The sequence below is a fragment of the Pantherophis guttatus genome, chromosome 1 (assembly GCF_059756535.1).
Source record: "Pantherophis guttatus breed Tessera chromosome 1, ASM5975653v1, whole genome shotgun sequence".
NCBI classification, from domain to species: domain Eukaryota; kingdom Metazoa; phylum Chordata; class Lepidosauria; order Squamata; family Colubridae; genus Pantherophis; species Pantherophis guttatus.
The window spans coordinates 76444515-76471507 of NC_142063.1; the positions used below are offsets into that span (position 1 = coordinate 76444515).

General features: G+C 39.2%; 2 protein-coding genes across 6 annotated transcripts in view; one reads left to right on the plus strand and one right to left on the minus strand.

Moving 5' to 3' along the window:
• Positions 1–11719: 11719 nt before the first annotated feature.
• On the minus strand, positions 11720–25626 carry ZNF408 (zinc finger protein 408). Of its 4 annotated transcripts, none has more exons than XM_034417477.3 (5): positions 25414–25626; positions 25094–25288; positions 20288–20349; positions 16877–17181; positions 11720–14366 (listed from the first exon to the last, which is right to left on the minus strand). In XM_034417477.3, the coding sequence occupies exons 2-5, from the start codon at positions 25271–25273 to the stop codon at positions 12703–12705; spliced, it is 2211 nt and encodes a 736-aa protein (XP_034273368.2). In that variant the 5' UTR covers positions 25274–25288; positions 25414–25626; the 3' UTR covers positions 11720–12702. The 4 variants fall into 4 exon arrangements, with proteins under 4 accessions (XP_034273368.2, XP_034273369.2, XP_087739288.1 ...); XM_034417478.3 differs by having other exon boundaries at positions 25361–25443; XM_087883162.1 differs by lacking the exon at positions 25414–25626 and having other exon boundaries at positions 25094–25354.
• ARHGAP1 (Rho GTPase activating protein 1) overlaps positions 25541–26993 on the plus strand; it is a 38046-nt gene continuing 36593 nt past the window's right edge. For both annotated transcript variants that reach the window (XM_034417485.3, XM_034417486.3), the window contains exon 1: positions 25541–25713. The gene's annotated coding sequence lies outside the window, so the exon portion shown is untranslated. The remainder of the gene's footprint in view (positions 25714–26993) is intronic.

Sequence of the window (26993 nt, forward strand, 5' to 3'; positions counted from 1 at the left end):
TAGCCTAGCCTGGGTTAATGTTGAACCAGAATGAAGAAACAGGAAGCCAGGTCATAATGTGTCAGGGATGATAATGCCAAGGAAGGAACCCCCTCCTGGCTTATTCTCTCCCTGTCTTCAATGCACTTTTGCTTTCTCTAAACTTATTGACACATGCAATTGATAAATAAGAAAGACCCCAGGAACACATTTAGTGGACTCAGGACACCAGATATAAGTGGAGGACTGATCTTGTACTTCATGAAATTAACATGAAGGCTCTTTGAAGCAAAAGACATCTGACTCTCCTGGCTTAAAATAAGGGAATATGAAAAGGCAATGAAAGAACTGTACCATACCTTTAGTAAATACTGTATGAGCATAAAAACCAAACCCATGTGAAATTTTGATTGATTGGCCGATGAGGGTTCAACCTCACCACTGCTGAATATGGCACAAATGGAGATTCACCAGATGGATATTGTTACACTATTGTTAGAAAAGATTTTTATTAACAGGGAAACTCAGGCTCAGCTTTGCTTTCCCTTCAACTTTGTAGATTGGGACTACCTTAAGAGCTTTCAGCAAAAATATGTACTTGAATCTAGGTGGGAAAGTCCATCTCAGATCCTGACCACTGCCACGACCATTTAGTGTCAAGCTCTACCAGCATGGATTCATGCATCATATACTAAACTAGTTCCATTTCCATTGATAAATGCCCAACCCCAATAACAACTTGGCTGCTTCAAAATCATCTCTGCAAGGTCCACCAAGCAGATTGGAATTCTAAAGTCACTACCCGTGTGATCTCAGAAATATATACACATGTTCCCAGAGGTTCACTTTCCAGCAATGATTTTTCTTTCACAACAAATCTGGTATATACATTTAGCACATAGGTGGGGGGAAAGGGGAAGGGGCACCATGATGTATACTAAACTCTCCTTTGTCAAAGAGAATTTGCCTCCGTATGTGAAGAATCTGTAATGCTAACTGTGGAAGAAACACAGTTACTTACTTGTAAAATTAACTTTGCCCCCTGGATTTAGTTCTCTCTCAATATACCTTGCTAGAACACTTCAGCTATCATATTTGCAATAACTACAATACCACTGCAGGATCCTTGGTGCTCTCTTAGCTTTGTTTTTTTCTTGCAGACATTTCATTATCAAACTAGATAACATAATCAGTGCCAGTATTGAGTTGGATTTTCTCTTGTTTTATACACTACTGGCTTGCTTTGTCAGTGTTGGTGGGAATGGTCTTGGTGGTTCCTTGATTGGGTTATTGTTTGCTCCTTGATGGTCTAATATTAACCTTGGTGTTAATCTCTACTCACAGGGCTGTTGATTGCTGGTGGGGAGGTGTCTCCTTTGAATGGTATGTATATGTTTATCTCTATGTGCCTGTTGGTCTGGATAATGTTACATAGATGCCTTATTATCTACCATTTGTTATAGCACTGAAGCACTGAACCCTGTTACCATACCATTTTAGGAGAACAATTGTCAAACCCAAAGATTGCCATTTTATTTCCCATTGTGTAGAGAAGCTGTTGCTGTAAAGGAACAGTTAGTCAGATACCTGAGGATGTGGCAAACAACTTCAAAACTTCATAGATTTGGTACAAGGTAAAGGATTGGTTTCCACAGTAATTGGATAAGAAAGTTTGGTTCTTTTAGATATAAGATTTTATTTTCCTTGTTGTTGGAACATGTATTTTTTTATGCATGTGCATATGTATATAGTAACGATCTCTGTTTACTGAATATGAATTGAATGTAGTTCTGGAAAGACTATAGAATTTATTCATGAATAAACCAGAGCATAGACATTTTAGCATTAAAATGAAACCAGACTGTCCCACGAATAGGGGGGACAGTTTTATGAATTGTTGTATATGTTGACTAATCTGGCTTTCAAGAATGTGGGATCTTGTTTATTAACTTCAAGGATTAACAGGAAGTAGAAATTGGTTCATGTATTGATAAGATTAACATTTTAATGAAGGCATGTTTGAAGTTTGGCTAAATGTTGAATATACAAAAATCTTAGAAGGCATATCTAAAGAGACAAAGGGTGTCTTTTTGCTTGCAAGCTGAGATAAACATTTACTCTGTTACAAATTTGACTTAAGGGTTTATTTCTTTGATGTTTGCAACTTTCCAGTGTTGTTTGCAGTGCCTCATATTTCCTGGTGATTTCTGATCCAGACCCTGCTTAACTTGAAAAGCTTAGATAAATTCAGCCAGTACTACCAGGTACAAGAGATTCTAGATTCTTGTGGCCAAAGCAAAATCATTGGGTGGGACTAGACAGCAGATAGAAAACATGCCATGTCAGATCGTATGATTCCTACTGCCATTAGTGCACTAATAGCCAGTTATTGGTTTTGTAATCAGTCAATCAAACAAGCTGTTGTAACAGCATTCACTATTGTGCTGGGATGCCTACTCTGTATGTAAGCATTCCTTTGACTGCCAATTAGCATATTATCAAAGAGTGTAGAGGAGAACAGAGATGGCCATGAAGAAAATATGTGGCCATCATTGGGGAAAAAATTATTTAGTCTGGGAAAACAGGAAGATATGAAAAGGTTTAGGATTGCCCTGCCTTTAAGTCTTTTAGGTTTAAGAGGGAGGGAAGGAAGGAGAAACACGCTCAGCTTTTTCAAGATTCCATTTTTACATCTTATTATAGCAATAAAGTAATCCTAGTATTTCTTGTGGCATTTATTTCCTGATTTTATCTCAAAAGGGATAAAAGGGATTGAGGAGGAATAGATTCTCTATACTGTTCTCTTCCATTGCAACCTGGGAAAACTGTTCTGTTAAATTGAAGTAAAGAATATGTATGAAGGAGACTTTGGATTGACTAAGGGTTGAAATTTAGGCAAACACATTCATGGATCTTGACACTGAAAATTATTCCAACAATACATACAACACTCTCACCAGACTTGTTATTTTACATACACATGTATATATCCACTTTTCATTGTTAAAAATGATCCCAAAGAGGACTGGTAAAGTTGTTTCAACTCTATTTCTAATTTTGAATAATAATGAATATGAATAATTGAACAAGTGTATAAATTTATCCTTAAAACTGCTCAGTAAAGTGACCCCATTGGTTGTTTGATGATTTAAAACTTTTTTACATGACAAGATCTTATCAGTTTGAATACGTAGTTTCCAGGAATTGAGCTTCACTTGGGAGAGTTTTTAATCTTCACAGTAGATGATGAAGTTATTTTTATCTCCCTCTCTGCTGCTTCTAATAGACAAGATTTCATAGCTTTACTAGGAAATAGTGCCAGCACTGCCATTATCTCAACAGATCCAGCCTACCTATTAAAATTATTTGAATTATTTTGGATAAGGAAAAAACTAACAACATTTAATCCATCATTTTGAATAAAGAAATAAAATCTGGGGTCTTTTTGTTCTTTTGAGCTACAACTGCCACAACTTCTTAATATTCTCTGAGTTGGCTGGACTAATGCAATCTGAAGCTTAAAACATTTGGAAGGAACTAACTTTATTTAAAAATTCAGACTCTGAATATTACAAAGTGATACAAAATATAATTTATTTAAGCTTTTCCTATTCTTATCTGAGACAAAAAGTAAATGCTGGAGATGAATTACCAACCCCAGACGCTTGCTTCTTTCTGTCTGTCTCTTTCACAAATGGGTTAATATCTGTTATCTCTACTGGAGGTTAGCAAATATTAGCATTAGGTCAGCTGGGAACAACTCTTTGGCCACTTGTACAAAGAGCAATTACACAGTCCCCTCCTCTGGTTGAGAACAGGATTTGAGGAGTAGAGAATCAACACTCATTACACAGGAGAGACGATTGAGAAATTTCCAACTCAGGACCTGGGTTATGGATTTTATATGACTGCACTGAAGACTGCAAGATTAGATGTATCACTTTAGCAATACTTGGGGGGTTGGGTGGAAGCAATCAGACAGATCACATCTCTAACAATGGTAGGTTCTTCTATTTGCCTAAAAGGTCATGGCTGTCTTTTAAGCCCATGATCCTCCTCACCAGGCACAATATATCTTGAACAAGATGGTGTAGATCAGGGGTCTGCAACCTTAAATACTCAAAGAGCCATTTGGACCCGTTTCCCACAGAAAAGAAAACACCGGAAGCCACAAAACCTGGGTGGGCATGGCCAACTTGATGTCATTCACTTCCACCAGTCACATGACCCCCTAGCCACGCCTACCCAGCCAGTCATTAGGGCAGAGAACCAGTTGTTAAAAAACACAAAATCCTTGTGACATCTCTCTCTCTCCCTCCCTCTCTCTCTGTATCTCTCTCTCTGTGTACCTCTCTGTCTTTGCCCTGGCCGCTTCTCCATCCCCCGTTGCCCTTACCTTCTCAGGCCAGGCGAGGAGTGACTGGGAGGGGAGGGTGAGGGGAGGGGCCAGCCAGTGGTAGGATCACTTGACAGGGAGCCACAGCAGAGGGCCCAAAGAGAAGCATGTGGCTCCGGAACCGCAGGTTGCTGGTGTAGATTCATAGGATAATTGCAGAGCATGTGAGAGGCCCTTCTATACCTGCCAGCCAAGAAGGAAATTAGCAGCCTTCATACAAATGAACAACTATCACAGTAGGGAACAAATTAATTTTGAATAGAGAGATCTTGATTTATATATTGTCCTATACTATAGGAATCACCTAGTGATGGTTCACCCAATACAAGTTTAATAAATTGTTATATCAGATAAAACATAATTCAGCATCACTCTTCTTACTTTAGGGCCATAAATTAAAATAAGTTACAGTGTGTAATGGGATAGGAAAAGGCTGACTTTTGACCATGATGGCCATGGGCCTATCCCAAGTCACCCAGAGCCTGACGAAAGACAGTGGCCACACATCAGATGTGGTGTTACTCTCGCAAAGTGCTGTGATCTGAAATTAGCAGGATTTTTTGTGATCCCCTTGTCATGGTCACATCTGATACCATAGGATTCTCTAGTGCCACTGTCTTCTGCAGAGAGGCCAGCTCCATTAGATTGGTTAGCCCCCCTCCCCCATGACTGACGGGTTTCAGAGGGAGCTGGGAGTTGTTATTACATCCATTCCAAGCCTTTGTTGCCACTTGGAATATATGGGCGGGTGAGGCTTTAAATCAGATTGCACCTATATGATTTCTCCTTTCTCGTGGGTGGATTTGGCATTTTCCATGGCTCATGGCAAATGAAAATAATAATAATAATAATAATAATAATAATAATAATAATAATAATAATAATAATAATAATAATAATAATTTTATTTATATACCGCCCTCCTCCCGAAGGACTCGGGGCGGTGTACAACCAGAATTAAAATATAAATATACAATATCATAGTTAAAATTAATTAAAATCATTAAATAGTTTTGGCCGAATTTTAAAACCCAAAATTAAAACCCAATTTAAAATCATTCAGTTAGACAGTCCTGCCTGTCGGAACAGTAGAGTCTTGAGGGCACAGCGAAAGACCCGGAGATCAGAGATGTTACGAATATCCGGGGCAATTCATTCCAAAGGGCAGGGGCTTGACAGAGAAGGCTCTCCTCCTGGGTGTTGCCAGCCGGCACAACTTGGCCGACGGCACCCTGAGGAGTCCCTCTCTGTGGGAGCGAACTGGTCGGTGGGAGGCTGTTGGTGGCAGAAGGCGGTCCCGTAGATATCCTGGTCCTATGCCAAATGACAGAAGAAACATCTCTAGAGCATTGCTGGCATTCTACAAGGGAAAAAACCTGAATGGACACAGATTAGAGTCGCTATTAAGTCCTACCTTGTGGTGGTAAGGATCAGTACTTCTCTCTATTGCTATCCTGTGGCTGTTTCACATTGCCTTCTTGGCTACAGAGGGCTCAGAGGACCCCCTGCTCAGGCATGTGGAAAAATTTGTTCAACATTGGTTAGACATTTGCTCACATTCACTTGTAGTTGGATGCTGACCTGGTTGCTAATCCAGAGATGTTTGGAATGGCTTGAACCTGTTGAGCCAGATGAAGTGGACAGAATCTTTAGGTGAACTCAGGTGAACAAGTGAACTCAGCCACCTGTTCTTTAGATTTTGCCCCTCCTGGCTTGTTAAAATGGCCCAGGGGTGTTGTGTGAATGGATTCTGGCGGTGGTAAATTCTTCAAATCAGGGAGTTATTTATCTCTATCTCTTCATTCACCTCCTCCTCAAAAAGCCATTGCTGAACTCTACTATATTGGACAATTTTTGCCCAGTATCTAACCGGCTTTTTGGGGAAACTGGTTGAGAAGGTGGTTTCACAATAGCTTCAGAGAACTCAGGATGAAGCGGATTATCTGGATTCTAACTCAAATAAAAATACGAGATACAAAGGTTTCTAGTTTATTTGCAGACAATTTCATTTTTTCAGAAACCTGAAGAAACAAGTTCAATTAACTGGACCAAATCTTGACCAAAAGAAAAAAATAAACTAGAGCAACATGTGATGTTGAAGTTCAAAACTTTGAGAAAAGCAAATTATGTATAGTGTTTAATGAACTTAGGTCAAAATTGAACAACCACCATAGCTGAAAATCCTCAAAAGTAAACAAGCTCAAGAGGCATGGGAGATAAACATATACCAACAATCCCCATAAGGAAAATTGGGGAAAAAATAAGTCTGTCTAGATCAGGGCTGTCAAACTCCTGACCTGCAGGCCAGATATGTCATGCGCTAGCTATGACCACGCCCGGTTTAATGAAGGGGAAAAAAGTCCTGATACATCATGTGATGCTGTTGTGACAATGTGAGTTTGACATCCCTGGTCTAGAGGAACAGTAGGTTCACTGATAGGCTAAGAAAGAAGATATAAAGAAAAAGTAAGCAGGGGTTAATGAGGAGTACAAGCTATAGCCCAAGCTTTAGGATGGAGCTGGGATTTAAAACTCAAATAATAAGATGAGGTTAGTGAGGAATGCAAAATATAATAAGGTTTTTTGGGGGAGTACATCAGAAATGAAAAAAAGAATCAAGAAGGCTACTCATTTTTTGCATGGGAAAGTAATAAAAGGATATAGGGAGAGGATGGGATTATTTTACAACTTTGTCTCTCCACTTGATTGAAGAAATGGGAAAGGGGGATAAAATTCAGGACTGAGAAAGTCAGAGTAAGAATCTACTGGCTACCTTAACTGAATTTAAGATTCCAAGGCCAAATGAATTAAATCCCACAGTGGTGAAGGAACTGGTTGAAGTAATCTAGAATCTACCGTACCATTTAAAGACTCCTAGATAACAGGAAGAGGTTTGAAAGGTAGAGAAAGATAAACAGAATTGTATTATTCAAAGGGGGATAGGAAGACTCAGTAAATGACAAACTAATTGATTTAACTTCTGTAATTTTGCAAAATACTTAACATAACGTCTAAAGGCTCTTAGAATTTTTTTTTACTAGAAGCTGGTGTGGATTTGTCAGCAGCATGTCATACAAGTTATACAATTATATCACCTAAAACAGCTCCTTCATACAGCTGGTATTCTTACCAGCATTCTCTGTAAAAATTAGAAAGTCTGTAGTAAATCCTAGCAGATCCTTATGGTAATAATATTTATCAATTAAAAAGCAATGATCAGAATGCCCCCATATCTGTGAGCAAGCACCACTTAGTACTTCAGATCAGCAAATAAATGAGATACCTCAATGTAACTTCAGTTAGTACTAAGCTCAAAGAGCAAGTTGTATACCAAAGCAAAGGAAGAAGACAGCTGTTTTGAGTCATGCAAGGAGTCGCTAAGTTCACTGAGGTCACGTACAGCTGCGTCAATATTTGTCGCATGCAAAATGTTGGACCAGGTGCTGGAACAGCTAAAAATACAGACCAGCTACTCTACATTGGAGTTCTAAATCTTATTGCCTCAGAGATCCACAACAGCTTATAGCACAGACTTCATGTAATGCTTTCAACCGTGGGAAGTCAGTAATTATCAGAGACATTTTTTAAAAAGATAAATCTTCAGGTATGTGGAGGACATTTTGAAAATGTTTAGTAACAAAGCATCTGCTTAATAGGAAGTAAGCTGATGCTATTGTCCTCTACTACTGTTCTAATTTCCCAGAGTGCTTTAACTACATTAGATAACTTCTGTTTTGTTTTTTTTTCTGGTCAGATACACGCACTCCTAAAGAAAGAACTAGAATACAACCCATATCATATATTTACTTTCTAAGAATGTCTGCAGGATATACAAAATAAGACATCCCCTGACAATAAGCCCAATCGGGCTTTTGAGCACATGGCAATAAGGCCAAGTGCTTATTTTAGGGTTCAAAAAAATATAAGACAGGGTCTTATTTTCAGGGAAACACGGTATGTGGGCCCTTGAAGCATTATTGGAAATAAAGATTACAACTGAAATTTGGACTTTGCTTCCCAGCATACGTTTTTTTTATTGAAAAGAATCATGTGGTAAGTATATGACAAAATGCCACAGTAAGGCTGCAACAACATCTGTAAACTGCAACACTGTGATAGCACAGCTAACTGGAAAACAGCTCACCAAATTAAAACAATTTACAATATTCCAGATACCATATACCCATTAACAAATAAAGACAAATATATTCAACTAGCTTTTTATGAGGAAACCATTGTTAGAAATTGAGGGTTCAGCATCAAGTAAGATAACATGTCAAAGTATCTGCCCTGTGTCAGGGAACTACAGGTGAAACTCGAAAAATTAGAATATCGTGCAAAAGTTCATTTATTTCAGTAATGCAACTTAAAAGGTGAAACTAATATATGAGATAAGACTCATTACATGCAAAGCGAGATAGTTCAAGCCTTGATTTGTCATAATTTTGATGATTATGGCTTACAGCTCATGAAAACCCCAAATTCACAATCTCAGAAAATTAGAATATTACATGAAATCAATAAAACAAGGATTGTACATAGAACAATATCGGACCTCTGAAAAGTATAAGCATGCATATGTACTCAGTACTTGGTTTGGGCCCCTTTTGCATCAATTACTGCCTCAATGTGGCGTGGCATGGATGCTATCAGCCTGTGGCACTGCTGAGGTGTTATGGAAGACCAGGATGCTTCAATAGCGGCCTTCAGCTCTTTTGCATTTGTTCGGTCTCATGTCTCTCATCTTTCTCTTGGCAATGCCCCATAGATTCTCTATGGGGTTCAGGTCAGGCGAGTTTGCTGGCCAATCAAGCACAGTAATCCCATGGTCATTGAACCAGGTTTTGGTACTTTTGGCAGTGTGGGCAGGTGCCAAGTCCTGCTGGAAAATGAAGTCAGCATCCCCATAAAGCTCGTCTGCAGAAGGAAGCATGAAGTGCTCCAAAATCTCCTGGTTGACGGCTGCGTTGACCCTGGACTTAATGAAGCACAGTGGACCAACACCAGCAGATGACATGGCTCCCCAAATCAACACAGACTGTGGAAACTTCACACTGGACTTCAAGCATCTTGCAGTGTGTGCCTCTCCATTCTTCCTCCAGGCTCTGGGTCCTTGGTTTCCAAATGAGATGCAAAAGTTGCTCTCATCAGAAAAGAGGACTTTGGACCACTGAGCAACAGACCAGTTCTTTTTGTCTTTAGCCCAGGTAAGATGCTTCTGACGTTGTTGGTTGTTCAGGAGCGGCTTGACAAGAGGAATACATTTGAAGCCCATGTTCAGGATCCATCTGTGTGTGGTGGCTCTTGGTGCACTGACTCCAGCCTCAGTCCACTCCTTGTGAAAGTCCCCAACACTTTTGAATGGCCTTTTCCTGACAATCCTCTCCAGGCTGTGGTCATCCCTGCTGCTTGTGCACCTTTTTCTTCCACACTTTTCCCTTCCACATAACTATCTATTAATGTGCTTTGATACAGCACTTTGGGAACATCCAACTTCTTTTGCAATTACCTTTTGAGGCTTTCCCTCCTTATGGAGGGTGTCAATGATGGTTTTCTGCACAACTTTCAGGTCAACCATCTTTCCCATGATTGTGATTCCTACTGAACCAGACTGAGAGACCATTTAAAGGCTCAGGAACCCTTTTCAGGTGTTGTGGCTTAATTAGCTGATTAGAGTGGGACACTTTGAGCCTAGAATATTGAAACTTTTCACAATATTCTAATTTTTTGAGATTGTGAATTTGGGGTTTTCATGAGCTGTAAGCCATAATCATCAAAATTATGACAAATCAAGGCTTGAACTATCTCGCTTTGCATGTAATGAGTCTATCTCATATATTAGTTTCATCTTTTAAATTGCATTACTGAAATAAATGAACTTTTGCACGATATTCTAATTTTTCGAGTTTCACCTGTAAGTGGCAGTTTTGCTAGACTTTTTCTTCATAAAATAGGCAACACTGAACTTGCTTATCTATACTTTATTAAAGTAGAACTGTGGATTTGAAGAATTATAAGAAATTAGCTGAATATCCGTGCTCCGCTATGAAACTATGTGATTGGGCTTGATAAATCGACACAGCTTGAAAATTAATGAGTAGTTACGGTCTGTCCTCTCCTTTCTCTACCTCAGCCTTGCCCCACAGAAACGCCTCCTATCCTAGCCCCTTCTCTCCCTCAGGCCTGCCCCACAGAAGCCTCTCCTATTCTATCCCCTCTCCCTCAGCCTTGCCCCACAGAAGCCTCCCCTATCCTTGCAGCTGTGAAAGTAAAACTGAAACTCCTCTCCTCTGCTTGTGTTTTGTATTTGGAACAGATTTCTTTTCAGGTGGGGAGGGGAAGTAGAACTCCTTAGCATCAGAGCATGTTAATAATAATATAGGAAATACTAATGTTCTGATGGTCATTTGAAAAATCCTTTCTTAGTGAGCACCTAGAAGCCAAGAGGAACATACGTAGCAAATTTCAAGTTTGTAGGCTTTACGGTTCTGGAGATTTTGTGATGATGCGTGAGTGGTATTTCACTTTTATATATATAGATATGTTTTGTGCACACATACATTTCCAAATAGTTTTTACTAAATAATCACACAATAGTTTTTGACATATCTATTGTTCAACTGTACCATTTCAGGCAATAACAAAGAGACCAAAATGCTGCCTTGCAGAAAAGAATAACTACAAATATTATCCCTATCAAATATTGTAGGAAAATATTTTTATTTAAATATTTTGGGAACCATACATTTAATATGAATCAAGATAAGTAATGAGCAAAACCTGATTCTTATAAGCAAGGATCATTTAAGAAAGTACAGGAAGAAACAGATCTGGCAACTAAATTGAGACTTATTCTTAATTTTATCCTTGGAAACATATGCTGCAAAACCCAAGTGGAAAGAGATAATTTTTTGTATTTGCCTCTCTGGGCCCTAACAAATGTGTTTACCTTATTATTAAATAGAGCCTCTGTTTTGTAGTATATAAATTATATTACAATGTCTATGGAGATTCTGTCATCTAGGTCATGGTTGTCCCAAAGGTGCTTTTTCAAGAGGCAACTGGACTTTCTGGCTTCTCTTTGAAGACGTTTCGCTTCTCATCCAAAAAGCTTCTTCAGCTTCTGACTGGATGATGGGGAATGGAAGGATTTTATTTGTTACCTCTTGAAAAAGCACCTTTGGGATATAGACTGTAAGGCCTCTAATGCTTACTTGGATTTATTAAATAAAGAAAAAAAACCCAAGTTCTACTTATGGGGGAGAACGAAGAAAGTTTAGAGTATATTGAAATATCAATAGTTAAGAGATATTAAGAGTTTCACCACATTGAATAATGAGACTTGGCAAAGACTGTTTTATTAATTTCAATATTTACTTGATCTCAAAAAGAAATATTTTGTCTACATCACAACTATCGGGATATATAATTCTCAGCAAGACTGCAATTTTTTAATTTAGCCTGTCCTACATCATGTATGACCCTGCAGAAGTTGTATGCACTTATCAATCACATGATTTGGCTAGTCAATAGACAGATTGCTCTCAGAGCCACATTAAACATTCCATGTGGAGGGATATAACCAACTGAGTTATTCAAATTATTTAACTGAACCACTTGATCAATGCTTGTCTGCATTACCACTGTATTTTTTTTAAAGAACTGCAAATAGATACAAACAGTCCTCGCTCAATTTAAACCAATATTGACTGTGCGTAAAAGGTTAGTTAGTGAACATTTTTAATAAATAACTTCTGATCTATTAACTGAGCCTAGCATCCAACTGAATCATAAAAGCTCTAGGCCTTGATATTGATAATTCAGCCAAATTTGAAGTTAAATGCAGATAGTCCTCCACTTATGGCTATGGACACAACTTCCAACTATAATGGGCAGGCTTTATTCTTCTTGTGCCATAGCTGTCATTGGACATTGCCAATCATGTTGGCAATCCTATTTTTATCAACAGCCACATGAAAAAGTGCTGCTGAGTGTTGTCCAAACCAGTCCCTTAGATTTTGAAGCCATGATGCTTCATTACAATTGTAAATTGAGGACTAACTATACCTGCACTTCTCTGGCATTCTGTGATTTTAAGACATCATGCTGCCCTTTCATAATTATAGAAAAAGCAAATTGCTTGTTTGTTGTTGCCAAGGTAGGGTGGGGTGGGGTGGGGTGGTGGATTATTGTTTTTATTCTTTGTACATTGGATTTTTAAGTTTTTGTAAGCCACCTAGAGTCACTGAAAGTGAACGGGCGGCTGTATCAATTCTCTAAATAAATAAAATACATAAATTCCAGATAATCCAAAATAAACGCAATGCTCAGCTTCCCAATTCTACCTCAATAACTTCTGCCACAGCACTAAAACCAACACCCTCTGGAAAAATAAACATGTTACTGGGAGAAGCCTGCTCCTGCACAATGATACATTCTCCCTCAGCAATCTCGATGACATTTTTGTGCTGGGCAGAGCCCTCTTGTGCTGCATTGTACTTAGTGTTAGAGACGAGGACTTCTGCTTTCCTGCCAGGCTCTGCCACATTCAGTGTGTGCACTACCAACACAGCAGGCTGCTCTGAAATGGCAGTATCCTTGAGATCTTTAATGTCAGATTTGGATGAATCCTTGACTATATCGTCTTTGTGCTCAAGCTTGTGGCGCTGAAGTTTCTGAGGGAGGCTGTAGCCTATGCCACAAATGTTACACTGATGGGGTTTGTCATCATGATGGGCTTTCTGATGACGTCGGAGTTTTGTTGCTAAAGGATAGGATTTGGGACAAAGGTGGCAGCGGAAAGGCCGCTCGCCTGTATGCAGGCGTTCATGAGCTCGTAATGTGTGGGGATCACGCAGTGCTTTCCCACATACTGTGCACAGATAAGCCTCACCTGTGTGGGAAATCACATGACGGAGCAGCTCAGGACGCTGTGGGAAGGCATCTCCACAGAAATGGCAGTGGAAAGGACGCTCCCCTGTATGTAACCTAAGATGCCCACGTAGATTGCCTTGCTGACGGAATGATTTGGGACAGTAGGGACAAGTATAAGGACGTTCCCCTGTGTGCAGGCGCATGTGGTTCCGCAGTGATCCTGGATTGGCCAGGTGCCGTCCACATATCACACACTGGTAGGCAGAAGAGGTAGAGTTTGGCTGTTTAACTTGATGTGTCTTGCAATGGATACGAAGGGAAGGTCGACGGGCAAATGATTTTCCACAATCTGGACAGATGTAGGGACGCTGGCCTGTATGCAGTACCTGGTGTTCTTGAAGATCACGCTTGGTGCCGTATGTTTTATCACACTGTGAGCAGGGAAAAGGCCGTACTCCGCTGTGGCCCAGCATATGCGCTCTGAAACTCTCTTCTGAACTATAGCTCTTGCCACATTCTGTGCACAAAAATGGTTTGTGGTCAGTGTGCACAAAATGATGTTTTTTCAGGTGGCAAAGCTGAAGGAAGGCTTTCCCACACTCTTTACACCTGTGCCGTCTTTTAGTGCTTGATTCTGTGTGAGCAGAATCATCAGGCTTGTATCTATGTGACTGTTCCTCTTGTCTAGGATTCTCTGCCCTGTCTTTGGGTACACTTGGAAGATATCCATTTGGGATTCTTTCAGCACAAGATTCTTTCCTTAATGGCTCTACATTATCAGTCAAAATGGCACTGATACAAACTGCACTGCGTGGTGTTCGGTTTGAACAGGTTTCAGCCAATGTGGCATCTGACTTTATCTCAGCCATCTGCTCTTCCTGAGAATCTTTGCCTTCATCATCCTTGGAAACAGGATGTTTGTTTGAAAGTTTATTATTTCTACTCTTTATTTTGGTATTCCATTGTTCAATTTGCAAGGAAGAAGTTCTACTGCTTTTCTTGAGATTGACATCTAATCCAAGAATCTGTTCCATCTGTAACTTCTTATTCAACATAGAAACACAGCGGGCTCTGTCCTTCAACTCCTGTCCTGCAAACTTGGAAATACCAGGAATACCTGAAGAATTGAATCAGGAACCGTTAGCTCTCTTAATAAAACACCAACTAGTTATAGTCACTTTATAGTAAAACTTATTAATTCCATACCTTTTCATACTTTAAGCCTTTGGAAATATTTGACTCAGGATGAAGACTAAAGTAGTAGTCAGCAATTGACAAAGTAGTTATCAATTGATCAAATTGTAGTTTTGAGAACTACAACAAGAAGGGCATTTTATTTGAAATATAAATATCCTACACAGGTAGTCACTGTTTAGCAATGTCATTGGACATTGACTGTTCATAGTTATGACGTGATAAAGGAGTAACTTTGCAACCAACCCTCACATTTACAACCTTTGCAAATCTGTAAAGCAAAAGAAAGCTGAAGAAAAACAATAAGTGTAGTTGCAGTTTCACTTAGTGATCACTTCATTTAACACTTGAATTGCCTGTTCCAATTGGAGTAGCTAAGAGGATTTCCTGTATTTTTAAGGCTTATCCATACTTTGAGCTTCTACATTAAATACGTTGCAGTACGTATACAGGTATTAAAGTAAGTGAAAGAATAACTCTTCTCAAAGGATTAAAATGATTTAATATTTTCATTTTATTTTGTACTAAAACCTATGGGAAAATCTTTGATTAAGACAATTTTCTATATATTTATTGAACAATTGCTAGGTTTTGGAACAAAATGCAGCAGCTATAACAATGTAAACCAAACACAGGTTTGTAGATTTAAAAAAAAAATGTCTTAGTGGTTTTTTTACAAGTGCAAGGCCTGCTTGCTTCTGTTCAACCGGGTGTTGCTCCATTTGGCTGTGATAAGAATTTACTGACCAGTTTGCCACCTGAGCTTGACATCATGGATTGAGACAGAGGGGCTGGACCAAAGTCACTCAGCCAGCTTTCATGACTAAAGCAGGACTAGAATTCGCATTCTGCTGGTTTCTAGCCTGGTGCCCTAACTACTGAACCAAACTAGCTTTGCTTTGTGGTATAATTGTACAGTCAGATATTTTACATAACATATTCTGCATTATAGTAACATACTTCATGAGTGATAGCAGTATAATAAATTGCTGCTTATACAACTGTATTGGCCAGAGTTCCTGAATTAAATTCAGTAAGGAAGACTAGCATGACTTCTACTCAGCAGGTCTATCTGCTCAGCAATCCTAGACAAAGTATAAATATTCTCAGACTCAGTTCCCAATCCCAAACTGAGATACTGAATGGAAAAACACTGTGCTTTGAAATTACTAGTGAAAATTAAAGAATAATAACTAGGAAAGCTTATTTGCAAATGATTCTTTTGTGGGCTTCATAATGCCATCCATTAGAGTACCATTTGTAAAATAAATAAAAATATAGAAAATGGAGCATTCAGCTTGAAAGGTTTATCAGATTTTCATTTAAATATTTTCAATAATCTTAGTTTGTTCAAAAATATGGGACAACTCAAGAATTTACCTTATAAAATTATATTGAATAGAATAGAATAACAGAGTTGGAAGGGACCTTGGAGGTCTTCTAGTCCAACCAGACCTCTAACTAGAGGTCTTCTAGTCCAATGTTAATATTGGTAACATACCAACATTATATACATAGATCAAGGCCATACAACAATTCAAAGGTGGCACTTTTTAAAAACTTCCTGTGAACAGAATGTGACAGTGAATTCTTTAAGATATTGTTATCAGAAATAAAGCCATTTTTACAGCCAATTGTTGACTTACAACCAGTTGTTTAGACTCTTTGCAGTCATGAAAGCCTTGAGAGGGCACTTTTTGACCCATAAAGCACTTCTGGCTGTTGTAAAATATCATGCTGGCCTAGCCAAGTCACATGATGCCACTTGAAAAACCTGTTTAAGTGCTCTGCAACCATGTAATTGCCATTTACAACCTCTTCCACAAACTTCTTCAGAAAAGTTAATCAGGAAATGGGCAGGGGAATTGTGGAAGGGATGTTGGATTTGAGATCCATTTCCCCAGCATGCCAAGGAATTTTCCTACCCCCCCCTGTGCAGAACCCTGGGGTTCACTAGCATTTCTGCCCTTCCGTGGGGAAGCCTGAATACTAGCAAATTCCAGCATTCTGAACCTTCCAAAGTTAAGATTTCCAAAGGTGACGCTCCTTGGTGCCCTTGAGGAACGGACCAAATCTGGTGAAAATGCTAGCGAATGTCGTAGTTCTCGTAACTGTTCTCCTTGCTGGGGCAGAGAGAGCAAGCCTGGGCCTCTCGGGTGTGGTAGGTGGCCCGTGTCCTCTCCCCGTGCCATTACATCTGAGAGGCCCATGTCCCCTCCCTGGAGGTCTTTTTAACCACCGCAATTGTGATTGTTGAACAAAGCAGTCACATGGCGCCTCGCTTAATGACCGCTTTGTTCAATAACCAAGATTTTGGGCCCAACTATGGTTGTAAAAGGAGCACTACCTGTATATTTCATTTCCTATTTGATTTGCCAGAATGATGTATGGTACTGCTTTCTAAATTCAAAATTTCTAAACCATGTACAGTACCTGCAGAAGAATCCTGGACAAAATCCTCTTTTTGAAGCAAAGTTTCCTCTTCTAAATCTCTGGTCTTGGTTGTGGTTATTACTGGCATTTTTTGCAGTGTTTTCTTTTCTGTATCAAGCTCCCCATCTGAGGTATGTGCTAGGATATTATTTTTCAGACAATTAGGACTGTCCTGTGATTCAATTAACCAGCATAGCAGTTCACTGCCCACATCAACTGGACAGCAGACTTTGATGTGTAGTTCCCCATTTATCCATTCCAACATTACATTGGCTTCATCTTCAACACGGCTTTGCTTCACCAGGCTATAAAACACATAGTGTTAAATATTCATTTTGGTGCAAGATGCAATATCATTCCAGCCCCCCCCCTCCAAAAAAAAACCAAAAAACAACCCTTAAGAACAGAGCACATTTATTAAACAATACAGTATTTGGAAATGGCCATCCATAGACTTTTTCTGAATTTATTTGACTAGGATTATAGAAAACCCATATGCACTAACTCCTAACCTTAGCACTTTAGCTCAACCCTCTAGGAAGTTTAGGACAGGAGCCTTTTCTTCCTTTTTCTGATAATATTGGGAAATGAATCTAATTGCATATTAATCTAATATATAATATTTTAACTCTCTTCCAGATATTGATGATCCTGTGGATCAATGAAAATCCACAACATTCACAGATTAGTGAGAAAATCATACTCAACAACAAATACACATACACATGCACATACATTGACTCTTCATTAATAAAAAAAAGAATGGCTCTTGATGTTATTTTGGGGGAGGATAAAGACTGCACTAAGTGAGAGAATGGCAATATGACACCATGCAAATAGAGAAAACTGGCATCTATGTTTTGAGAGTGGAGTAGTTTTCTCGATGAATTAAAGAACACACTTTAATGCTGTATTATATTGAAAAGCAGCTTGTGTAGTTTACCAACCATAAAATTTTAGGGCCAAAGTTGACAGATTTTGATGAAACTTTTTTTGATTAAATACATTATCTACATTTATTGCTCACTGGAAGCCTCTTACGGACTTTCTGCATAAACATGAACAAATATAAACTTATGATTTATGGTTTTGATGATAAAACAGAATAGATTATAGAAAGAAGAGCAATATGATATAGAGAGGGAGACATTAAAATATATAATTACTGCTATGAAAAATATTACAAGTCAATTTTGATACTTTTTTCCTATTTTTCAACTTTTTCTTTTCTTGCACTTTTTGCTTCTTTTTTTCTTATTATAATAGTTTTGTTAGTTTTTATTTTCTTGTTTAAATATACAAAAAACACATCATCTGATTTCTTTTGAATGTTCAGTTTAATATCTTTTTCCATGTCATTCTTGTAGCCTGCCATTTTTAAATCCATTTTCAATTCAATCTCAATCATGTCAGGTAAAACTTGTTCCCTTTCTATAACATCTTTTATACACAGTCTATCTATAGAAGTGGACACTCTTAACTTCAGAGTCGACTATTCAAAATTATTCTTCAATATGTCCAATGTTAAAATATTTTGCTTCATTCTGTATTTATAAATCTATACTAAGGATATAGTTCTTCTTTTAATAGCTTTAGAATCTATATATGTTTGGATGTTTGTTAACTATTGTTATCAGTATATTAATTGTAATGTTTAAATTTTTTTTAAAAAAAACAGTCACTGGACTGCTGATTGACCACTTTGCTCTTAATATATTTGGAAACTAAAACAATCAATTTAATACTCATACAAAATTATTAAAATTAAATATTAATATTCTCCATTGTAGTGGTGGCAGCATCCAGGAATGGATTGTCCTTGCCTATTAGCCAATACTCATACAAAATTATTAAAATTAAATATTAATATTCCATACAAAAATTTACAAGAGAAACTTTTAGGGATAGTATGTGCTTCAAACTCAAGCTAAAGCCTTGGTGGTGTAGTGGTTAGAGTGCAGTACTGCAGGCTACTTCTGCTGACTGTTAGCTGCAGTTCAGCAGTTCAAATCTCACCGGCTCAAGGTTGACTCAGCCTTCCATCCTTCCTAGGTGGGTAAAACGAGGACCCAGATTGTTGGGAGCAATATGCTGACTCTGTAAACCGCTTAGAGAGGGCTGTAAAAGCACTATGAAGCGGTAAATAAGTCTAAGTGCTATTGCTATTATAGTTGGATGAAAAAAGTAATGAAATAATGTTTTATTGTGGGTGTAAATATGGAGAACCAGTTTTTAAAAGTTGAAGCTAAATCTCTACATTTGTGACCATTATTTGGTTTCAAGGAGCTTTATTATATATTTACCACTTCTGTCCCAGAACTGCAAAAAGGAACTGAAAGATTATTAACTATATAGATATAGATGTGGAGCTGATGATAGCATACTGAAGTACGCCTAACCTAATCCTTTTCTCAGAGATATAAATAGTATTTTAAAATTAGAAAGAATCAATGGCTAAGGAGAAATCTAGTGAATAAATGGAACATCGAAATTTCTATCTCGGAAAGTTACAGAAACAATTACAGAAATCATAAAATGTGACCTCCTATACTTGTCTATGTCTTGCATGAAGATTAGAATTTCTCATCTGCCTTTATAGATACTTATTTTAGTAGACATTGCTATTGAAAGCAAATTTAAGAACACATTCCTTCCTTCACAACTCCCTACCTGTTATAGTCTTCCTAATCATTTATGCCAGAGAAAATTCCATTTTTTCCTTTCATTACTGTATTTGTTTTCAAAATTTATCTAGCATGTATGCTCTGCTCTTTAATACATTATTTTCATTTAATGGATTTATTTTCATTTTTTTCACTGGGTGGTAATCTCTTAAAAGTTTTATCAGCTCATATTTATGTCAAGTATTAAAAAATTCTTAGCTGATTAAGAAGTTTTATCAGAATTTATTTTATCAGTGATTCTTTTATGTTTAGTTCCAGGCTTCAAATGTGTAAGGTCACTCATAAGATCACTAATTTGTGTATATCACATCATCAAAGAATTTGTAGTACAGTACTTGACATTAAGGTCTGAATGAATCATTTTCAACTTGATTATAAATAAAATAAATATCAATTCCTCTTAAAAAATAAATTAAAAAACAAATTACACAAATTAATCTTAAAATGTTCACTATTACATGAATTGTTATAGTCAATGATCTATTACATTACTGTAGATCTGACCTGGGCATTTTATGGCCTGCAGGACACATCCAGCTCTTGGGCTGTTCCTGCCTGGCATTAGTGTTGGTATGGGAGAGGCAGTGATATCAGGGAGCAAAGCGGCAGCTGCCCTCCACAACAGTCCCAGTTTCTCTAGTGGCCCCTTGTGAAAATTAATTGTCCATCCCTGCCATAGATGAAAATTTCTGAGAAAAATTTAAATTATCCACGTTTCTGTTCTCACCTCTTCCAGCTGGATATTCCATTGCAAGCAGATGCCTCTTTCCAACTGGATAGTGGACATGCCTGTAATTGAGAGCAAGGTGTGTGAGGATCTCAAATTTGCGGCTGTTTCTTTGACCCACAGATCAATTCACACAATTAAGCTAACATACTAAACATATTAAAGTCACCTAGAGTAGCCCCACGACAAGAAAGGCAGCAAATAAATTTAACAAATAAATAAAATAAAATAAACTTGAGGAATGCTGACAGGCTTTTTATTTGCAGCTATGAACACAAATCAAAAGTATCACCTCTCTATCCCAAGCTAATATGCGAACTTTTTTAGAAGAAAGGAAGAACAGTTAGCCCTTGACTTACAACAATTTCCATTGCCAAGCAAGGCAATTGTAAAATGAGTTGCACCCAATTTTGCAGCCTTTTTTTGCCACAGTTGTTAAGTGAATCTCTGAAATTGTTACGTGAATCATTCACTTGTTAAGTGAATCTGGCTTCCCACATAGATTTTGCTTATCCTAAGCCACTGGGTCAGCTTGCAAATAGTGATCATATGACCCTGGGATGCTGCAACTATCATAAATGCATGCATTGCCAAGAGCCCAAATTGTGACCACATGACTGTAGGGATGTTGTCACAGTTGCCAATGCAAAGACTGGTTATCATTTTTTTAAGTACCATTGTAACTTTGAACAATGGCTAAATGAATGGTTCTTAAGTCAAGGAATATTTGTACTCGTATTGCATTCAAAGTCTTTACTTCAAATGCAAAAAAGGAGCAGTAGAAAATGGTTGCAGGTAATTATGACTCTAATGGAGCCTGCCTATCATGGTAATAAGCTGTGACAGTCGTAAAATCATAATCAATCCAATTTTATTTGTTTTATGGCAGTCGTTTAGCAAACACCATAGTCATAAAGTGAATCAATCGTTTGCTAAACAACTGGAATTAAATGTCCGTTTTTATGTAAAACTGGTTTTGCCAAAAAAACAAAACAAAACTAAGTGATCCATTGTAAGTTGAAGACTATCTGTAACTATCCTGCTACAACACACTTTCATCCATCAATTCTTTCTATGGTTGCGTTTCAACTTTTAAAAGTCAATGATCCAATAATTGATCCTGCACATAGTTATGGTTTGTTAAACAAATCATAATGGTTAGGTTTACAATTAATCCTCATCCTTAAACTATGGTTTATAAATCACCATGACTGTATTCACATAACTAAACTCTCACATTATAGTTTATAATTTGCCATAGTCTGGCCTTCATAACAATTACTGATTAGGGAATAAAACTATTGCAATTCAAATCACGTTTAGCAGAATTTTTCAGAATTAATGAACTTATTGCTTTCTTTGCCATGGCTACCTACTTATAAACCAAATCTAAAAAACATTATGGTTTCATGTGTGACGTGGGAGGTTACACGAGGCTGGCTCCAGAATATTATTAACGCTTCTTTGAGTGAGGGTGTCCTGCCGGCCGCCTTGAAAGAAGCGGTGGTGAGGCCCCTCCTCAAGAAGCCCTCTCTGGATCCAGCTGTTTTGGCTAACTATCATCCAGTCTCCAACTTTCGTTTTATTGAGAAGGTTGTTGAGAGTGTGGTGGCGTGGCAGCTTCCACGGTACATGGATGAAGCTGTCTATCTAGATCCGCTCCAGTCTGGCTTCAGGCCTGGGCACAGCATGGAAACGGCATTGGTCGCGTTGGTGGATGATCTCTGGAGGGCTCGGGATAGGGGTTGCTCCTTTATCCTGGTCCTGTTAGTTCTCTCAGTGGCTTCTGATACCATTGACTATGGTATCATGTTGCGCCGGTTGGAGGGGTTGGGGGTGGGGGGCACCATTTTGCAGTGGTTCTCCTACCTCTCTGACCGGTCGCAATCTGTGTTGGCAGGGGGGCAGCGGTCGACCCTGAGGCGACTTGTTTGTGGGGTGCCGCAAGGGTCGGTCCTTTCGCCCCTTCTGTTCAACATTTATGTAAAGCCGCTGGGTGAGATCATCTGTGACTTTGGGGTGGAGTTCCATCAGTACGCTGATGACACCCAACTGTACATCTCCACCCCAGGCCACCCCAACGATGCCCTTGAAGTGATGTCCCGGTGCCTGGAGGCCGTGCGGGCCTGGATGGGGAGAAACAGGCTCCGACTCAACCCTTCCAAGACCAAGTGGCTGTGGCTTCCGGCGTCCCGATATAGCCAGCTGGTGCCATCGCTGGTTATCGGGGGTGAATCATTGGCCCCCACGGAGAGGGCTCACAACTTGGGCGTCCTCCTGGATGCACGGCTATCTTTAGAAGAGCATATGACGGCCGTGGCCAGGGGGGCTTTTTATCAGGTTCGCCTGATATGCCAGTTGCGTCCCTTTCTGGATCGGGACTCCCTACGCACGGTCACTCAGGCACTCGTCACTTCCCGCCTGGACTACTGCAATGCTCTCTACATGGGGCTCCCCTTGGGGTGCACCTGGAGGCTCCAGCTGGTCCAGAATGCGGCCACGCGGGGGATTATGGGAGCGACGGGGTGCTCCCATGTAACACCTCTCCTGCGCGAGCTGCCCTGGCTCCCGGTGGTCTTCCGAGTGCGCTTCAAGGTGTTGGTGACCACCTTTAAAGCGCTCCATGGCTTAGGGCTGGGGTATCTATGAGACTGCCTTCTGCCGCCAATAGCCTCCCACCAGCCAGTACGCTCGCACAGAGAGGGCCCCCTCAGGGTGCTGTCGGCCAGACAATGCTGGTTTTAAATTATGGGCCGAAATTATTTAATATCTTTTAAACTGTTTTTAAATTTTATATGCTATGTTTTATCTCGGCTGTTCACCGCCCAGAGTTCTGTTGGAGAAGGGTGGTATAAAAATCAAAATAATAAAAAAATAATAAAAATAAAAATGTATTCTGTATATTCACTAACAATTACTGTAATAGTTCATTTAACTGTAGGAAATTGAACTAAACGTTTAGTGAGTATTTTTCAGCAATGCCAGCAACCTTTTAGCTTAATGTATTTTGGATATCCAGCTTTTATAACTAGCTTACAACTGAGAGCATTACTGCATTGTTAATCCAGGAAATCTATTATTTCCATAAACCTTATTAAGTTATCCATAGAGTGTTATATAGTCAGTGCTGACTGACAATCTGGAATGCCAAGACTTTGTTTAGATGATTATTTAAGGCAAGATATTCACTGTAACATTTTAAATAATAGCTGGATAGATTAAAACAAAATATGATTTGTCTTGAAGTGGAACATGTATGAATAATATATGCATATTTTGTGCTAGATGTAAATGTCATTTTAATATATAGTAGTATATATTGTATAAAATATATATTAGGAATGAGGATATAAGGAAAGCATTGCATACATGGAGTAATATTCATAATTATTTCACTGACATTTTCAATATATTAGATAACAAATGTTAACTTGGATCTCAATTGGAAGTAAATAACATTTTCTAACTTTGTTCAAGATTTCTTTAAAAATAGACTATGAAGGAATTAATGAAGAATGCAAAACCAGAACCAGGAGTTCTCATGGGGAGGGAGAATATATGTATGTCGGTGTGTGATAGAGAAAAATATAGGTAAAATTTGGCCAGCATCTTGTTTCTTAGAATGCCCCCACCAAGATACTTATAAGAAAATTGCGAATAGAACACGAGGTCATTGGCAATGTCTTGAGGTTCCATCCTAACAATAGCTCTTATCTCTGAACTGTAGACAGTATGTAGCTATTATGACTGCTAGTTATTTAGGCTTCCTATTAATTTGTCTAACCTTCAAAAGTAATCTAACCTACATGTTATTCCAAAGGTGTTTTTCAAAAGGCAACTGGACTTTCTTGATTTTTTTCCTTGAAAATGTTTCACTTTTCATTCAAGAAGCTTCTTCAGTTCTGTCTGAATGGTAGGAAAAGGACTGCTAAGGAACATAAATCCTTCCTTTCCTCATCATTCAGCCAGAACTGAAGAAGCTTCTTAGTTGAGAAGAGAAATGTTTTCAAAGAAAAAAATCCAAGGAAGTCCAGCTGCCTTTTGAAAAGCACCTTTGGGACAATCATAACCTGGTTGAGAATCTCCATAGACATTAAGCTACATGTTATATTCTGTGGTAATGAATTCTATAGTGATTTATACATGTATGAATATATACTTCTATTTCTCTGTCCTGAAATTTCTGGCATTAATCCATTTTCCCTTGGCAATCAACTGGAATGCACAACATATCTGGAAGATATATATATCTTCTGAATATATATATATATTCTGAAATATTCAAACCAACATTTTCTCAAATAAAAATCACAACAGAGCAGGCTTTCCATACCTACAAATTTAAACCAGGAAAGTTGGGAGAGCTGATATGACAAACTGCATCATCTTTTGCCAAAAGGGATGTTATTACCATTTTATGTATTTATTCTTTCCTATTTCTTAGCCACCCATTTCCCACAGAGAGGGCTTCTGGGCATTATCATTATAATTTTATGCTGCTTTCTTATTATAAATCAAGGCAGCAAACATACCTAATAGTCCTGCCCCTTTTTCCCCCCTACAACAAACCTGCCAGGTGAGTTGAGTTGAGAGAGTCACCCAGCTGGCTTTCATGCCTAATAGGTGCCCCACAATTCCCAATATCTTGGTTTCTAGGCCAGCAGCTTCCCTACTACACCAAACTGGATTCTAATCCCAGATTTCCACATGGTTGACCTATGGGTCAGCAGGAACAGGGACAAGAGCACCCCGACGGTCTTCAGGCCTATTTCTACCTGTCGCTCTTGCCCGCTGTCTGAAGCTCACCGACAAGGAAGCGTCCGCCTTCTGTTCTTCGACCTGCTGCCCAAGAAGCAGCGACATTCCCGGCTCCAGAGCGTGCCCCACACACCATACTCCCAGGCCCTTCTCCGAGGACAGCGACGGTCCCAGGGCCAGTCCCCGAGGAAGGTGCCACGCCGGGCAGAAGGGGCACTTGCCGTGCATATTCAGAAGGTTGACCTGCAAGAAAAGGACGGTCAGTGCAGGAAACTACGGCCTTCACACAATCCCCCCTCCCTTCCCCATAGACACATAATAAAACCCCTCGCTTAAACCCGGGCCTTTCTCCACGATGACTCTCGCACCCTGTTAGGAAGCGGAACGGTCCACTCCACGAACTTCGGTTTGCACCCGGGCAAATATTCCTTTCACACTCCTGACGTTGAGCGCGGGAGGAAAGGAGTTTCCATGGAAACGGGTTCGTTTTCCGGTTGAGAGTCGGATGTTTGCGAAGGTAGTTTTGACAGGCGGGAGCGGCTGTTGGGCAAGCGAGGCGAGCGCTCCGAACGCGCATGGTCAGAGTCGGGAGCGGAGAGGTTTTTTTTCTTCCCCCCCCCCCCTTCATGAGATCGACCGCGGATTCGAGCGCGCGCCCCCGTTTCGAGGTAATCGGGTTGTGAGGGTGGAATTGCGGGGAGGGGAGGGGAGGGGAGGGGCTCCTTCGCCGGCGGGAATGTTCTCGCTTCGTCTGCGCGGTCGGAGGGCGGATGTTTTTGGAGCTCCTTGGCCAAAGTCCAAGCCACGGAGCCTCTGCGTTGAACTTCTGTCTTCCTTTTCCCACCCTTGTCACTTCGGTCAGGCGCAGGCGCCCCCTCAACTCTGTCTTTGGGCATTTCCTTCCCTTTTTAGTGTACCTTATTTTATTCCTCAGCCTCCTGTCAAGGTTTCACTGAAAACATTTCTCCCGTCAACTTCCTTCTCTTAACTTACTTTACAGTCCCGAGCATTGTTTTCCAAAGGAACATCCTGCTTTTGTTATTGCAGAATTGTGGTCGTCTTAGCAAGCACAACCTATCATTGGCTTCACCATGTTTTGTTACATAAACCACAACTGGCTGAATTTGATATTGTTTTTTAAGCCATAATCAGCGATTAATACAACCATAGAACCTGGATTCACACATTGTGTAGGCAAAACCAAACACAATGGCTTACTGTAATGTAACGTAATGGCTTAGTTAGTGTAATGTGTGATCTGAATGATAGATTTGTATTATGTGGACTGTTTAGAAAGAGAATTTATGCTAAGTAAGGTAACACTTAGGGAGGGAGAAATTGCTAAAAGCAAACTACAGGATTTGAATCATTCTAACCATAGGCATTTTTTTAATGTTAGTTTGTACTGATCAGCTTGATGTGCTAATAGTGAAAATTGCAGGGCTTTCCCTGACCTGTGACAGAAAGTGGAAATTGTGTGATGCATAGATGGATGTCTTAAAGAAGAAGTCTATACGTGGATGAGGTTGGACAGAGAGATTCAGTAAACAAACACAACTGTATAGTACATACTATTGTATTGTATAGTATAGCAGAATTTGTTTGGAAATTTTGAAGGAGGGTTCCTTTTAAGTGAGTATTCTACCTGACTTCTGAAGATTTTTATGCTGTATATTGATTTGTATGGCATTGATTGCCTTGAATAACAATCAAAATAAAGTTCAAGTGTTCTGTAGCTGAAATTCTTTCAAGTGTATTGGATTTGCAGTAAAAAAAAAAAAAAGGAAGGCCAGGAATGATTTAGGAGTAGTGTAGGCATGCAAGTTTCTAATGCAATTTTTTCCAGTTGTTGGATTTGCTGTAGTATTACCAGACTCAAATTGGCTGATTTGAGAATAGACCTCTATTCCTACTCTGTTCTATTCTATTTGTATTGAACAATTCTACT

Bases quoted from the DNA above. Each gene is read 5' to 3' on its own strand.
- ZNF408 (XM_034417477.3), bottom strand. From the start codon at position 25,273: ATGCACGGCAAGTGCCCCTTCTGCCCGGCGTGGCACCTTCCTCGGGGA. The intron at 20,350-25,093 runs GTGAGCTTCAGA...TCTCAATTACAG, and splicing joins AGGCGGACGCTTCCTTGTCG to GCATGTCCACTATCCAGTTG. The intron at 14,367-16,876 runs GTACTGTACATG...TCAATTCTTCAG, and splicing joins TGTCCAGGATTCTTCTGCAG to GTATTCCTGGTATTTCCAAG.